Source organism: Rosa rugosa, chromosome 2, assembly GCF_958449725.1.
Source record: "Rosa rugosa chromosome 2, drRosRugo1.1, whole genome shotgun sequence".
Classification (NCBI taxonomy): domain Eukaryota; kingdom Viridiplantae; phylum Streptophyta; class Magnoliopsida; order Rosales; family Rosaceae; genus Rosa; species Rosa rugosa.
In genome coordinates, this window is record NC_084821.1 from 37,705,997 (window position 1) to 37,723,268 (window position 17,272).

General features: G+C 37.9%; 1 protein-coding gene across 3 annotated transcripts; it reads left to right on the plus strand.

Moving 5' to 3' along the window:
* The first annotated feature begins 10,906 nt into the window (after window positions 1-10,906).
* On the plus strand, window positions 10,907-16,769 carry LOC133733871 (ankyrin repeat-containing protein At5g02620-like). 3 transcript variants are annotated; one of them, XM_062161520.1, is made up of 6 exons: window positions 10,907-11,008; window positions 14,018-14,192; window positions 14,433-14,900; window positions 15,085-15,237; window positions 15,321-15,769; window positions 15,989-16,769. In XM_062161520.1, exons 2-6 carry the CDS (start codon window positions 14,069-14,071, stop codon window positions 16,601-16,603), a joined length of 1,809 nt encoding a protein of 602 aa, XP_062017504.1. In that variant the 5' UTR covers window positions 10,907-11,008; window positions 14,018-14,068; the 3' UTR covers window positions 16,604-16,769. The 3 variants fall into 3 exon arrangements, with proteins under 3 accessions (XP_062017504.1, XP_062017505.1, XP_062017503.1); XM_062161521.1 differs by lacking the exon at window positions 10,907-11,008 and adding an exon at window positions 11,016-11,342 and having other exon boundaries at window positions 15,330-15,769; XM_062161519.1 differs by lacking the exon at window positions 10,907-11,008 and adding an exon at window positions 11,017-11,342.
* The last annotated feature ends 503 nt before the right edge of the window (window positions 16,770-17,272 follow it).

A 17,272-nucleotide genomic window follows, 5' to 3' on the forward strand; every position in this document is an offset into this window, starting at 1 on the left:
AACCTCACCGCCTTTACGAACTATAGCTCCTCCACCACGTCCTCCTATGACCAAAATTAATGACTCCTTTATGGTCACTGGTACCATACAGAAAGAACCTGGAAGCTAGAATAAGTGTTAGTCGGGTTGAAATCTTCTGTCCTCTACTTAAGGGAGGAAGGAGTTAAAACCCATCCCAGGGATTGAAATTCCCAATCCAAAATCAAACCTATATGATGCACCAATCCAATTTCTCACTTATAAAAACAATCAAAGGAATCCAAGAAAAAAAAAAAAACAAAACAAAAAATTGGTCGTAGTATATGAACTTATGACCACTATCAGAATAGTAAACCAACCCAATTCACCATTCTTTCTCTCAAGTTTTCCACCATCACGCAGAACTCTATCAATTGGAGACTCTATTCTTCCATTCACCACACAAACATGAACTAAGCTGGAGACTCTCTTAACTAAAACTACAACGAAATGCAGAGATAACATTTTAGCTTTTATTCCAGGACCGTGAGGCCGTGAGGCAAATGGTGGTGGTGATGCGTTGGTAGCACGGCCGTCAGGTTATAGCTTTTATTTTCATCTTCTTCTTTTTTTCCTTGAAGAAATCGACGACATTTTATTTTTGAAGAAGTTAATAGAGTTTGTATCCCTTAACACTTATAACTTATAAGACAGGTGGTATACATGTGATAAATTTTGAAAAAGAGACAGAGAAAGGGACACAGAAAACAAGGACATAGGATTTCAAGCAGTGCTATAGTCAGGAATTCTATCAAGGAATATCAAAAACATGATTAAAATAGCTCACTAACCTTACATATACAAAAGAACTAAGTTTTTTTAGTAAATAATAAATGATAGTTTTATTATTTGTTCGTATGTTTGTTGCTTAAATTTATTGAAACTTGGATGGTTTACTAAAAAGTAAACAAAAAATAATGAAAAGTCACAAAATTTGAAAAGAAGTAGAGAGATCACAAAGGCTTCACAAATTATGTGAAATTAGCTAGAAACATCAAATAACTGAAATATAAGACTAATAAGAGGAGTCAAATGACACACCTCGACCATCTCTAGCTATGCCCATGATTTCAAGCGTGCTAACCCAACTTCATCGATCTTTGGGTAGATAGGCACATGGCATACGTATCATTACAAAATTTAACTAACTAATTATTAAGTTTACTTACAATAGATTGTCCTCTATAGCTAGTATCTGATCGAGATCTGTAAGTACATTGGACTATTCCTATTCAACACATGACTTTCCCAAGGCCACAAGGAAATCAGAAAGTGCAAAGCATTAGGAGAGTATCTCTCCTACTTGTTCGGAGACTTAAAGAAAATAAAAGAAGATCACAAAATCGTATCATGGAGAGGAAATCAAGGAAGATAACTCTCACTGATCTTGAGATAAAGGTGTCTTTTAATCCATATCATTTTGCACGATTCTAAATTGATATGCATTGCTTTTAATTGATCTGAAAAATCTCATTTGAGTGCATATCCGATTGAGACATTGTTTGCAGTTAGAAAAGATTTGATTGTATATTCAAAACAGTTTTAAAACTTTTCCATGTTTATCTTATTCGGTGATTAAGAAAAGATTTAATTGAGGGGGAGTCTTGCTCCTCTATATAAGGTTTTCAAACTGATCTATGATGTAGAGTTTTCGGCGTTAGGCATTTTTAACTGTTTCATGTGTTGCATGATCTTCATAAACTGATTTATGAAAAACTCTCTTTGATATTTACCTTTCATGTTCACTGCATTCTTTCTCACATATCATACTTGAGATCAGTGAGCCCTTGATACAAGGCGAAAGGGAAAGATTGATTCGTTGAAGCTTACCAAACATTGAGAGACTTAAGTTTGCAGTATAGGATTATCAAATTGTATACAAGTTAGCTGTGTTGCTAGTAACGTGGTTGTGTTGAATACTACGACTTGTCTGTAACAATTTGATTTAATAGTGGATTTGTTTCTCGTGTTGGCTACGTTAAAAGCCACGCAGTGAAGTTTCCTCAGTGGTGAGGTTTACACTGCGTCAGCAATTGTTGAGGTCTTCCTAATTGTGTTGTTTATTTCCAAAGCCCTGTTTGTTATTCAAAAACATAGGATTACTGTTCCATCTAGTGTTTACAATTGGCATCAGAGCGGGTTCTAGAACTTTCTAGTGATCCCGGAAATGATGGAACATTCACGTGACAGGGCTGCTGGTGGATCTGTAAATAGTCCTCCATGGTTCGATGGCGGATGTGAAAAATATACTCAGTGGAAGATATACATGAAATCATATCTCTATGCTCAAGATGAACATGTGTGGAATATTGTAGAAAATGGCTGGAAGATACCTGAGGTAAAAGCAAAAGGAGAAAGCTCTTCCACTGCCACTCCCAAACCAAGGAAGGACTGGACTGAGGAAGAAGTTCGTGATCTACAAGCAGATTTCAAAGCTAAGAATAGCATTTTCACAGCCCTCTCTGAATGGGATAAGCTAAGGATCAGTCATTGTGACACTGCCAAGCAGGCATGGGATCTTCTGTAGACTACATACGAAGGAAATAAAAAGGTACGTGCACAGAAATTACAAGCATTGATTTTTGAGTTCGAAACTATGACTATGGGAGATGATGAAACCGTGGATGATTTTCATGGTAGAATTCTTAAAATTTCCGATCAGTGTCGTAGTCTGGGGGCACCCTTTGATGAAGATAAGATAGTCAAAAAGATACTCAGGGCCTTGCCAGAAAAGTTTCATTCAAAAGTCACTAGTATAGAGGATTCATTTGATATTGATGAGTATCCACTCGATGAGCTCATTGGAAATCTCAAAACCTATGAAATGAGGTTAAAGCCTGACAAGAAATCTAAGGGTGTAGCTTTCAAGGCAGTGAAAGAGGCAGAAGAAGAAGAAGAAACACTTGATCTTGCTCTCTTAACAAAGGAGTTCAAGAAGTTTCTCAAAAGCAAAAACTCCATGAGGAGTCCCAGCGCTCCCCGAAAAAATTTTCACAGTAGCAGTAATGGAAATAGTGATTACGGTGGGAAGAATGGGAAAAGTAGCTTCAAATGAAATCATTTAGGAAAAACCAAGAGTTATGAATGTGGAGGTTATGGTCATATTTCCACTGACTGTGGAAATAGAAAACATGGGAACAGTCAAAATAAGTCGCTACTCTGAACATGGAGTGATGATGAAACTCAAGTGAAAATGTGGCATTTGTATCATCTTTATTAGCTGACTCTGAGAGTGATGAGATATTCTCAGATGATGAAACTACTATCCGCTGTAAGCAACTCTATAAGGCATCAAAAGCCACATTGATCAAGAACATGGAATTGGAAAGAGAAGTTGAGAAGTTGAAGGCTGAAAAAGGAAAGATGCAACACCTGTTAAAGGAATATCAGACCTTGTTGGATCAAGAACGGGATAGGTTCGCTGATGAATTAGCAAATGTGTCAAATGACGAAGAAGTGTCAGCATGGAAAAATGAGCGTCTGGAACTTAACAAAAGAATCAAAGTGCTGGAACTTGAGGTAAAAGGGCAACACGCTTTAAACTTAAATTTGCTAACAGAAATTGATTCCTTGCAGGATGAACTAAAAGTCACACAAGAAAAATTTACCAAGTTCGACATCAGTTCAGGAGCTATATCCAAACAGTTTGGATCAGGTAAAGCCCCACATGACACTTCTGGACTTGTATACTCTGGTGAAAGTTCTAAAGGTACAAAGTTTGTAAAAGAAACTCGACAAACTGTTGAGAATAACGAATCAAGCACCGAACCTGTCAAAAGGATCAAGGAGCATAAATATGCTCAACAGGTAAAGGTTGACTAAGGAACTACTACTGGTCAAAACAGGTATCTCAATTCCAAGAATTTTATTCCTACCTGTCATTACTGTGGTAAGATAGGACATATTAGACATAGATGTAACGAGAGAATTAAGGCACAGCCTATTCAAGGAAGGTGTAGTGTAGAATCACTACAAATTGGACTTAGAGAGCAAAAGGAACTTATCAATAAGCTGACTGATTTATTTTCTACAAGCAACTTAAAAATTGCCAAAGATAAACCTATCTGGACTAGGAAAAGCAGTTCTCTTGCTCACACTGATGCTACTTGTCTTATCACATGTGTGAAACCAGGTGAAAAAGTGACACACATTGAGGCCACCTGTTTAGTTGCTCTAACAGCTTTGGAGGACAAACACAAAGATTTCTGGTATGTTGATAGTGGTTGTTCGCGACACATGACTGGAGACAAAGCATGGTTCTCTTCCTTTGAGGATGAATGCACAACAGGATCTGTCACCTTTGGTGATGCGAGGAAAGCAAGCATACTAGCACGAGGCACTGTCAATACACCTGGCATTCCAAATCTCAAGAATGTACTCTATGTTGAAGGACTGACAGCAAATTTAATTAGTGTCAGTCACTTGGCTGATGACTATGAAGATGTGTGGTTCAATAAACAACGATGTCTAGTGTTAAATCACAAAGGGGAAAGCATCATGGGAGGTAAGAGATCATTTTATAACTGTTACCATATTAAAGCTAATGAATCTTCTTCTGCGCAGTCTTGTCTTTCAGTGCAATCCACAGAGGAGACATTTGAATTATGGCACATGAGACTTGGATGTACATGTGAACTATCAAGATCTGCTAAAGTTAGCTTCCAAGCAATGTGTCAGAGGCTTACCATCCCTAAAAGGCAAGATAGATAAGATGTGTGGAGGCTGCAAAATTGGGAAACAGATCAAGACTCCTCACAAAGTGTTGAACTCAGCTACAACCACAAAAGTTATGGAACTGCTCCACATGGATCTTATGGGACCAGCTCAAACTGAAAGTATTGGAGGTAAAATCTATATGTTGGTAGTGGTAGATGATTTCTCAAGATTTACTTGGGTAAATTTTCTAAAAGACAAAGCTGAAACATTTGAATCTTTTAAAAGTCTAAGTCAGAAAATGTTGATAGAAAAGCAATCATCTAATCTGTGTATGATAAGGGTCAGATCTGATAAAGGAACTGAGTTTAAAAATGTTGCTTTTACTAACTATTTCAATGAGCTTGGTGTTTCCCATGAGTTTTCAGCCCCAATCACTCCTCAACAAAATGGAATTGTTGAGAGGAAGAACAGAGTCCTGTTGGATATGGCCAGAGTCATGCTACATGATGCAGGTCTTAGCACCAACTTTTGGGCTGAAGCTATAAGCACTGCTTGCTACACCATAAATCGAGTTTTTCTCAGACCGGGCACTGACAAAACTGCATATGAACTTTGGAAAGGTAAGAAACCAAATGTAGGACACTTTCATGCTTTTGGAAGTATCTGCTACATTTTAAGGGATCGAGAACATCTTGGAAAATTTGATGCAAGGAATGATGAAGGTGTGTTCCTAGGTTACTCTCTAAATAGTAGGGCTTATCGAGTTTACAACAAGAGAACTCGTGTGGTGATGGAATCTATCAATGTATCTATTGATGATCAGCTTGTCAAGCAGGAAGAGTCATATGCAGATACTTCTTCAACCTCAAACACACTGGCAGAATCTAAGTTAAACAATGATGAGGAAGAGGAAATAACTGACAGAATTTTTGAACCTGCTCTGACAATGAGACAAGGTTTCAAACAAGTTCGAAAGGATCATTCTAGTCAAGACATCATTGGGAGAGTTTCAGATGGCCCAAGGACCAGAAGTCAAGCTACCGCACAGGTAAGTCAAGATCAGGTAAGCCATGACAATGTATTGCTTTGTTTTATCTCTGAAAATCTGATGAACATAAATGTAATATCCCAGTTTGGTTTTGTGTCATTAGTTGAACCAAAAAATGCTAGGGAAGCATTATTGGATGATCAATGGATTAGTGCTATGCAGGAAGAATTGAATCAGTTTGCTAGGAATGATGTGTGGTACTTAGTACCAAGACCTAGTAATTGCAATGTCATAGGGACTAAATGGATTTTCAGAAATAAAAGTGATGAAAAAGGGAATGTCATTAGAAACAAAGCTAGGCTAGTTGCACAGGGATATTCACAGGTCGAGGGACTTGATTTTGATGAAACTTTTGCTCCTGTTGCACGACTAGAGTCTGTGAGATTACTTTTGTCTGTGGCTTGTCATCTTAGGTTCAAACTGTTCCAAATGGATGTCAAAACTGCTTTTCTCAATGGTATATTACAAGAAGAAGTTTATGTGGAACAACCTCAAGGTTTCAAAGATCCACATAACCTGGACCATGTCTACAGACTCAAGAAAGCCTTATATGGACTCAAGCAGGCTCCACGAGCCTGGTATGAAAGGCTTTCCACTCATCTTATAGAAAAAGGGTACACGAGAGGATCAATTGATAAAACATTATTTGTAAAACAAGTGAAAAATGATTTTATCATTGCTCAAGTGTATGTTGATGATATTGTTTTTGGTTCTACATCTAAATATCTTGTCAATGAATTTCAATCTGTCATGGAAAGTGAATTTGAAATGAGCATGTGTGGTGAGCTAACATTTTTCCTTAGACTGCAAGTAAAGCAACTTGATGCAGGTATCTTTCTCTCTCAAACCAAATATGCTGAGAATCTCATCAAGAAATTTGGCCTTGAATCCAAGAAAGTGGTTAACAATCCCATGAGCACCACTACTAAGCTGAGCGAAGATCCGCATGGAAAATCAATCGATTCCACTCTCTACAGAAGCATGATTGGAAGCTTGCTGTATCTCACTGCCAGTCGACTTGATATTTCCTACAGTGTGGGAGTGTGTGCTCGATTTCAAGCAAATCCCAAAGAATCACACTTGGAAGCTGTCAAAAGAATCATCCGATATATTTCAGGTACAGTTAACTGTGGTATTTTCTATACCTTCGACACTAACGTGGAAATTGCAAGGTATTCTGATGCTGACTGGGGAGGAAATTTAACGGATAGAAAAAGCACTTCTGGAGGCTGTTTCTTTATTGGGAACAATCTTGTGGCTTAGCACAGCAAGAAACAAAATTGCATTTCTCTATCTACTGCAGAGGCTGAGTATGTTGCAGCTGGGAGTTGCTGCACACAAATGCTTTGGATGAAGCAAATGCTTCATGATTATGGCATCACTCAAGGTAAGTTGTCTATCTTCTGTGACAACACAAGTGCTATTAACATCACAAAAAATCCTGTTCAACACTCTAGAACAAAGCACATTGATCTTCGCTATCACTTTATTAGGGATTTGGTTGAGCAGAATATACTTGAGTTAAGTTTTGTGCCCATTGATAGTCAACTTGCTGATTTGTTCACCAAACCACTGGACACTGCAAGGTTTGAATTATTGAGAAATGCACTGGGGATATGTTCCAAGTATTGAGGCACAAGAATGTCTGTCCACTGTTGAGTGAGAAAATTGTGATCTTAGTGTACTTTGACCACTGTCACTAGTGAATTGCACATATATTCAGTTATGTATCCATTATTGCCATGCCTTATTCTGGACAAAAATTGTGTACTTATGTTTAGTATCTTAGTCAGTTAAACTTCTTATGCACTCTCACTTATAGCCTACGTGGTGGCATGCTACTTGTTTACTGTCAAGAGAGCATCAGTGAAGTCGGAGAACTACCCGAAATGCTCAGACGTTCCATTCCTTCTTCTCAAAGTAATCAGGTCCTAGTTGTGGTGAACTTTCTAGGATTTGTAAGAAACGAGAATGGATCGAGGTAGTCCTCCTCTCAAAGTAATCAGGCCCTAGTTGTGGTGAACTTTCTAGGGTTTGCAAGAAACGAGTTGGTGGGTGACCTATGTACGTAATTTGTGAAAATACAAACCACAACTCGAGACTCTCTCCATGGAGCATCCTTGTTATGCTTAGTACCCTAAGATCATCTGGTCTGGGAGTTACTGAGAAGGGTCTTGTTACATGAGTTCTTGTTGTTACAAAATAAAGAAGTCTATGACTCAACTAAAATCAGTACCTAGGAACAATGTTTCCTACTTCCTGAGCTCAGTTTATATGATCAGTTCTTCCCCTTCACTTCTCCTCTCTTTCACTAAACCTGTTTCTAAGCCCCACGTACTGTTTATACTCACATTTGTCACAGGTTTACTCCTTAAGGCCTAATAGTGAGTACCAATTCTATTTGTTGATAGAATACCTCATGGTTGATGCTTTGAAATATGTTCCTCTCACTAATTGATTTGTGCTCTCTGTGTTTTGACTATGCTATATTTTCTCCTTCCATTATGACAAATGCATTCATTGCTTCGATACTTGGCAGCGGCATATATTGTGTGATATAATTGATTTCTCTTGGACTCTCTATATTCGACTGCCATCTGGTTGCACTTAATTTCCTTACTGATTAAGCCTAGGTTGAGGGGGAGACGTTATTTGCATGCGTGTATCTCGGAAAAATAACTTGTAATAATTCCTCTCCTTCTTGGAGACGCTACCTCCAACTGGCATGTCTCTTCGATTTCTCTAACCCTACTGGTCCGATATATATAACGTCTATCCTGTCTCTCTCGGATTTCACTTTGGTTTGTCTAAGTGTGCAGGTTTTTCCCATACTTCTTCTTTCATCATGGTTCGCACTAAGATCACCACACGCCTTGGTGGACACCGGCGTCTTCCTCCTCCTGAGGAGGGCCGCCAGGCCGCTGCCAGAGCCGGCGTCCTCCACCCTGGCATGCATCGCGAACGAAGCCGCAGCCCTCCTCTCCGTCAATCTCTTCCGACTCCCACTGGCGAGCCTTCTCATGCATCTCCTCCTCCTGTTTCTCTGGACAGTGTTCGTGATTCCATCCTGGTGGCTGACTGGCGGATTGCGTGCCTCACTAATGACATGGACGATATGCATTCCCTCCTGGTCCGCACTCATCACGCTCTGACCAACCTCACCAGGGAAGTCCGGAACATGCAGCGCCACCCTCCTGGGTTTGGCGATCCTGGTCCGTCCACTGCAGTCAGGGAGGAAGACGCACAGGAGGACAACACTGCTTCCATGGATAGCGAGGAATTTCAGGATACCGTGACCAAGCTAATGGAGGAGTTTGATGTGCCTTCCCATTCAAATGGGGAGAAGTAAAAACAATTTTCTTTCTGTTTTCTTTCTGTTTCTGCATTTTATTTTTTCTTGAACAATATTTTGTTTGGTTTTGGGTTTGTAAGTGCATAAGCACAGACCTTTTGGGATGCTTATTATTTGGAGGCTTATTATTATTAGTTGATATTTGTTTTGGTGGCTTGGATCTGGAAAAGGATGGAAACTAATTCCTTAAATCCAAGTAGCACTTTTTATTCATGATAAGTGGCTGTCTGTGAAATCTAACATGCAGGAGTACGGAGATGAAAATTGTCATGTGTTGAATGGGAATGCCCAAAGGGGGAGATTGTAAGTACATTGGACTATTCCTATTCAACACATGACTTTCCCAAGGCCACAAGGACATCAGAAAGTGCAAAGCATTAGGAGAGTATCTCTCCTACTTGTTCGGAGACTTAAAGAAAATAAAAGAAGATCGCAGAATCGTATCATGGAGAGGAAATCAAGGAAGATAACTCTCACTGATCTTGAGATAAAGGTGTCTTTTAATCCATATCATTTTGCACGATTCTAAATTGATATGCATTGCTTTTAATTGATATGAAAAATCTCATTTGAGTGCATATCCGATTGAGACATTGTTTGCAGTTAGAAAAGATTTGATTGTATATTCAAAACAGTTTTAAAACCTTTCCATGTTTATCTTATTCGGTGATTAAGAAAAGATTTGATTGAGGGGGAGTCTTGCTCCTCTATATAAGGTTTTCAAACTGATCTATGATGTAGAGTTTTCGGCGTTAGGCATTTTTAACTGTTTCATGTGTTGCATGATCTTCATAAACTGATTTATGAAAAACTCTCTTTGATATTTACCTTTCATGTTCACTGCATTCTTTCTCACATATCATACTTGAGATCAGTGAGCCCTTGATACAAGGCAAAAGGGAAAGATTGATTCGTTGAAGCTTACAAAACATTGAGAGACTTAAGTTTGCAGTATAGGATTATCAAATTGTATACAAATTAGCTGTGTTGCTAGTAATGTGGTTGTGTTGAATACTACGACTTGTGATCTGTAACAATTTGATTTAATAGTGGATTTGTTTCTCGTGTTGGCTACGTTAAAAGCCACGCAGTGAAGTTTCCTCAGTGGTGAGGTTTACACTGCGTCAGCAATTGTTGAGGTCTTCCTAATTGTGTTGTTTATTTACAAAGCCCTGTTTGTTATTCAAAAACATAGGATTACTGTTCTATCTAGTGTTTACAAGATCAGTATACATGTCGGATCGATAGCAGTTCCTCCTCGAATTTTTTATTTATTGTTTGGACTTTGGAATCAATCTATTTCAATATGCTAATAATCTTTTGAATCTTCTGGAGTCTAACATGGAGTAGGTGGTTAATTAGCTAGAATTAAGATGTGCGTGAGTAGAAGAAAAAAGCTTCAATTAATGCATGAAATTTGCTATATATTGTCATTGACCCTGGGATTGTCTCTCCATGTACAAATATTACTCGTTAAAATTAGTTAAACATGAAATTCTTTTCGGAAGTTTTCCTTAATTTTAGTGGATCGTCAAAATTAAAAATTAAAAGTGATATATCATATGAAGCAAACTACAGACAGTTAAACATAATTCAGTTTTTCTATTAATTTTACTCTTTTAAGTGCAGTGTTTATAAAACTATACCAGGGCCCCGAATTGATCGGGGAAAGGAAATTTCCTACCAATTTCCTCCAGAAATTATTAGTGGGAGACTTCAATAATAAACTTGGTCGTCGAGGTTCTCTTTCTTGGCCGGTGACGATGATTAGTTTATCCTGTACTGTTGTGGTGGCGGGCTCCTCCCCCTGATATTATTCACACAATTAGTCAAGCCATATATCCATAGACTTTTTCCATGGACTATGGGGTTTTATTAATCCACATACTAAGAGTGATACGTCGCTCCTCACCTGCCACTAGTTCATTTCAGTGGTGAGATTGATATTATATCTCCTTCTACCTTGTTTGTCTGTTGATCATCCAGTGGTCCATTTGTGTTTGAAAGTCTTTCCACGATGCACTAGTTTACAGACTAGCTTATAGGCTTATAGGCTATAATCTGTGAGAGATTGGTCATTTGGTCTTACTGGCTTTATGATAGCGAGCTCCATATACTTAAATTGTAAATTTCCTTCAGTGCTCTGGTACATTGATCGACGACTACTTTCAGACCCCTATATATATGCGCTTCAGACAGATTTTTACTGACTAAGCAAAAGGCTAGGAGAGTATTACTTGCTGCTTTAGCACCATTTCATATCGATCTGTAAGCAATCTTTGCATCCATAGCGCGCTCTCTCTCCCTCCCTCCCTCCCTCCCTCTGATTTATTTTGATTACAGACAAGCTGTTTCTTATCCAAAATAGTTTCAAATTTTCAATAGCGATTTCTTACATCTAAAGGAATCTTACTTTTCTGGGGAGGGGAAAGGAAATTATAGTACCTTCAAATTTATTTGTTTTTGGTTATATATATATATTACCTTCAAATTTAATGGCTTCCATAGTTTTTATTCATGCAATTTTTTTATTTATTTTAAAAAAGATTAAAATTATACGACCGATCATGCAATTTTAATGCTATGTTTAATTTCCATATAAGCTGAATGCATGATCTGCATGTTTTTAACTCTTTGGTGATCCTTCCCTTGTAGTCTAGTCAATTTAATCATACGTACATGTTTTCCACTCTCTCTCTCTCTCTCTCTCTCTCTCTCTCTCTCTCTCTCTCTCTCTCTCTCTCTCTCTCTCTCTATATATATATATATATATATATATATATATGGAGCTGCTCGAGAGCGGACGTCCGCAATCCAGAAAAAGTGCGGACGTCGCTCCTTCGGCCTCGATCAAGCGTCGACGGCGCGGCGCGGCTTGCCAGACGGAGGCCAGGGGTCTGCGAAGCCAGTCTGCCATCGGGTGGAGTCGCCGGCGACTGGTTTGCAGCGCTGCCCAGAACCTGCAGTTGCAGGTGAGGTCGCTGCCCATAAACCTGCAACCTCGACCTCCTCCGACCTCGATCGCTGCCCAGAAGCCGTCTGGGATGCCTCCGGCCTCCGTCCGGCAAGCCTCCCGCCGCCGTCGCGGCCTGAAAGCGGCTGCTGCGTCGACGTCCGCACTTTAGCGATAGTGCGGACGTCCGTCTGTGATCGGGCCTGTATGTATGTGTGTGTGTGTGTGTGTGTGTGTGTAAATAGAAAAATGTCTACTTACCTAAATTTCAACTACACTAATCCCACTTACCCACACATCTTATGAAATTGCCCACTTACATAATAAATTACATATTTTTTTTGCCCTAATACCCAATTAAATATTTTTATTATTTCTTGTTTATTTTTGGGACAAATTTGCCCTCGCTCTTAGAGAGAGAGAGAGAGATAAGTCATCAGAGACTTCGCAGGACTCTGATGACAGGCCGCTGGATTCCAGTGATCGGAGATCGGAGTCCAACGATCCGTGACCAGCTTCTAGTTTTATTGCCCCCCAATAATACCCAACAAACTTTATTACCCTCTCAATAAAAATTTATTATGTTTTATTAGGGGGTGTAATAAAAGTCTCTGGTGACCTCTTTAGGGACCTCCGTCAACCTCCAGACCAGTGACCGAAGTCCAATGTTCTGTTTTATGCCCCCCAATAATACTCAATAAACTTAGATTGCCCCCTAATAAAACCCAGTAGACTTTTATTTCCGCCAATAAAAATTTATTGGGTTTTATTAGGGAGCAATAAAGTCTCCGACTACCTCTCCAGTGATCTATAAGATCTCTGGCGACCTTTCTAGGGACCTCCAGCAACCGGTGACTGGTGATCAGAGTCCACCGATCGGTAATCGGAGTTTGGCGTCCAGTTTTATTGCCCTCTAATAATACCTGATAAACTTTTATTGCTCCCCAAAAAAACTTTTATTGAGGGATAATAAACGTCCTCGGCGACCTCTCCGGTAACCTACAAGATATTCGACGACCTCTTTGAGGATCTTCGGTGATAGGTAATCGAAGTCCGGTGTCTGGTTTTATTACTTCCCAATAATATCTAATAAACGCCAATAAAATCTAATAAACTTTATTGCCCCGCAATAAAAATTATTGCGTTTTATTAGGGAATAAAAGTCTTTAGTGACCTCTCTGGTGATCTATAAGATCTCTGATGACCTTTTTGGGGACCTCCGATAATCTCTGGCGGGTGTCCGGATTCTGACGATCGTATTCCGGCGTCCGGTGACCCAAGTCCGGCAAAGTCTCTAATGACTTTTTAATTATTTGGAGGGTAAACTTGTCTTTTTATATTTAAATAGGGTAAGTGGGCACACAAATCTTTTAGTGGAGTAAGTGGGCATTTGTTGGGCCCAAATTGGGTGAATGGTCAAGAGCCCTATATATATATATATATATATATATATAACCTCCTTAAACTTGAAATGTGAAGATGTTTTTATGTTTAACATAAATTTCAATAATCTAAACCATTCATTCTCTAATTACATACACACATGAATTCTACAAAAAAAATAGCCAAATCAAAAAAGTCTGACCATTTGATTAGAACAATATTCGTTTTAATTTTATTTAATAGATTACATTTGTTTACGCAATTTTCAATGACCAAATGATTATGGATATGGTTGATTTTTAGTAGACACATTCTTCAATGGTTGAAATCGTTGAATTAAGTCCTATACTAATAAAAAATAGTAAAAAAGCCTTAAATTTTAAAAGCAACAGAGCTATATATTCCTTTTGGATTTTACTTGTTAAAGGAAAAAACAAAAAACAAAAACAAGAACAACAATAATTTCCAGTGACCCTCAAAAATATATAATCCCTTATTTTATACTATCTGATCACTTGTTTTTCTTCCTGACTTTTGAATAAAGACAAAAATATGAATGTTAGTTAATTGTTCCTATCAAAACTCACTATAAATAATTTGTTTGCAGGTGCCCACGCCGGTATGTTTATACAGTGTGTTCAATTTTCAATCTGAAACCATGTCTATCTCACAAGAACAACATGTACCACCTGCTGGGATCCAATTAACCACCACCATCGATATTTCAGCAGATTTACCTAGACCTAAGACACCTTCACTTCATCTACTAGAACACAAAAATAGTATGTATCATCTCTAATTTAGTTTTCATTCATACTGACATAATTGGTAAAGCAAATTTATCAATACAGTATAAAATGGTAGATCCATGTAGTTGTACTTGGCAGTGAATTGCATGGACTGTTTGAAATTCATAATACTTGCTAAGTTAACGTACTGCAACATATCTTGACCACTCTATATCCAACATGTCAATTAATATTTTATATAAGTGTCTTAGCCTGCTTAATGAAACTACACAGGAGAGCTATACCTTAAGATATGTGTGCCTCTCTATAAGTATGCACTAAAAGGTGACTGGGAAGCTGCTGAACAAATCTTGGAAAAGGATTGGACACTTTTGAGTGCTAGCATATCAAGGGGATGGGACACTGTCCTTCATATTGCAGCAGGAGCAAGACATATTCACTTTGTGGAGAAACTGGTAGAAATTATGGACAAAGAACACTTGGCACTCCAAGACATAAATGGAAACACTGCACTATGCATTGCTGCCGCGGCAGGATCTGTAGAGATTGTCCAAATTTTGATAAATCATAATGATTCTTTGCTGACAGTTCGAGGAGGTCAAAAAATGGCACCACCATATATGGCTGCTGTGTTAGGACAGTCACAAATGGCATGGTACCTATACCCTAAAAGTAAAAAGATGTTGGAGAAAACCGACCTCGAAAATTTGTTCTTTTCGTGCATCAACAATGGTTTGTATGGTAGGTATACTAAACAAATCATCCTTTTGTTTTTCTTATTTTATATTTAACCAGGTCAAGAGAAAATAATGAATGAACATATTGTAATTAAAGAAATTATACATGCATTGGAACATTATGGTAAGATTTAAAATAATTAAAGAAATTATACATGCATTCTTAACTTCCTGTGTAAAATATGCAGATTTAGCCTTACAGTTGCTGGATACTGATACAACATTAGCCAAGGCACGTACTGATAGGCCGAAAAATAAAACAGCCTTGCATATCTTGGCTCGAAGGCCTTCAGTATTTGGAACCCATAGTCCAGGAATGTGGGGTAGACTCATTAAATCATGTGAGTGAAGTCTTTGAAAGTTAATGTTTATCCTTATCATTATTAACCCTGTTGCTTATGTTCTTCAAACTTTTCATCTCAAGCCCTCCCAGGTTTTAAGTTTGCATTGAAAAGAAATTTAAATCATGTTGATGAAGCACTTCAGCTAGTCCAACGCCTTTGGGAAGAAATTTTGAAAGATGAGCATGATGACGTGATGAGGTTGATCAAATATCCCTCAAATTTATTATTTGATGCAACAGAATTAGGGAATTATGAGTTCCTAGCAGCGCTTATAAACTCATATCCTGAGTTAGTTTGGGAAACTGATAAAAAAAATCGAACCATAATCCATGTCGCAGTTCTACATCGTCATTCAAGTATTTTCAATCTAGTGCATGAAATAGGCTCAATCAAGGATGTCATAGTGACTTATGAGGATGATCAGGGTAATAATATAGTGCATATGGCTGCAAAAGCAGCACCTCAAAACCAACTGAATCTAGTGTCGGGCGTAGCTCTTCAAATGCAGCGAGAGTTAGTATGGTTTGAGGTACTTCTGCTCCTTGTATCCTTAATTTACCTTTCATTTTGATGTGCGTTCTAATTAATAATTATTTGGTTACTCAAAGGAAAAATTACATGTGTGCCATACATGCATGCACAGAAGAAAATTCCAATGAATTCATTTCAAATTTTATATCCATATTAATTACTTTACTTGATTGAATGCTTTTGTTACTTCTTTAATTATATATCATTGAAATGGCAGGAAGTAAAGAAGATTGTGCAACCTCAATATATAGAGATGGAAAACAAGAAAGGGAAAACACCTCAGGAAATATTCACTAAAGAGCATGGGACGTTAATGCATCAAGGAGAAAAATGGATGAAGGACACTGCAACTTCATGCTTGCTTGTTGCAACTATTATTGCAACTGTTGTATTTTCAGCTGCATTTAGTATACCAGGTGGCACAGATGATCATACTGGAAAGCCAAACTTTTTAAAAGAAAAAGCGTTTTTATACTTTACCATAGCCGACGGAGTGGCACTTTTTTCCTCTTCAACTGCAATGCTGATGTTCTTGTTCATCCTTACCTCACGGTATGCAGAAAATGATTTCCTCATGTCCTTGCCCTTGAAGTTGATGGTTGGACTCACTTGCCTCTTCATCTCAATAGCATCTATGATGATGGCTTTTAGCACTGCCTTCTATTTGTCTTGTCAATATGGATCAAGATGGGTTCCAGATCTTACATTTTCTTTTGCAATTGTCCCTGTTGCTTTATATGCATTTCTGCAATTCCCTCTTGTGTCTGATATGTCGTCTTCAACATTTTGTTCAAGTCTTTTATTTCAGCCATGGAAACGTATAATATATTAGAAAGTTGCATTGTAATGTTGTACATATTCTCCCAAGTTAAGCCATTGGTCTAGCTACAATACTAAAGTTATATATTCTAGCTAGAATGAAGTTGTAATTATAGATTGATTATCTATGCTGTGCATATATGGGACAAAAGGATGAACATGGTATCAATTTTACTTTACATGATTTTTGCATAATATTTCTCATGTTGATGTTGTAATAGCAGTACATCTTGTGATGTTTACAACACTTTAAAAATCAGCGGCTTTATTCTCATCCCAACCAATAAAAGAAACAAGCTAAGCTAGCTTAAACTTAACACTGAGCTAGCTTGTACTCAACATTGAGCTCGACATAAAAAACAAGTCATTTTGAACGTTGATATACTAAATCGTAAAATTACTCATGAGCATATCAATAACTTACCAAAACAAATCAAGTTGGTCCAATATAAATAAGTTATTTAAAAACTCCAAAAGATCGAATACATTGTTCATTGGTGAAAAGATTTCACTTTTATGTTATTCATATATATTGAAAAGTGAAAACCAATGGTTCCATTCATTTGGATCACTGTTTTTGTTTGTTGCAATTTTGCATACCCCTTACCTAAATGATTATTTTTGTTTGTATTTATCTTCATTGTTTGATATTCTGATCTATATAAAGCTCAAGTAAAAAAAG

Bases quoted from the DNA above. Each gene is read 5' to 3' on its own strand.
- LOC133733871 (XM_062161520.1), top strand. From the start codon at position 14,069: ATGTCTATCTCACAAGAACAACATGTACCACCTGCTGGGATCCAATTA. The intron at 14,193-14,432 runs GTATGTATCATC...GAAACTACACAG, and splicing joins TCTACTAGAACACAAAAATA to GAGAGCTATACCTTAAGATA. The intron at 14,901-15,084 runs GTAGGTATACTA...TAAAATATGCAG, and splicing joins CATCAACAATGGTTTGTATG to ATTTAGCCTTACAGTTGCTG.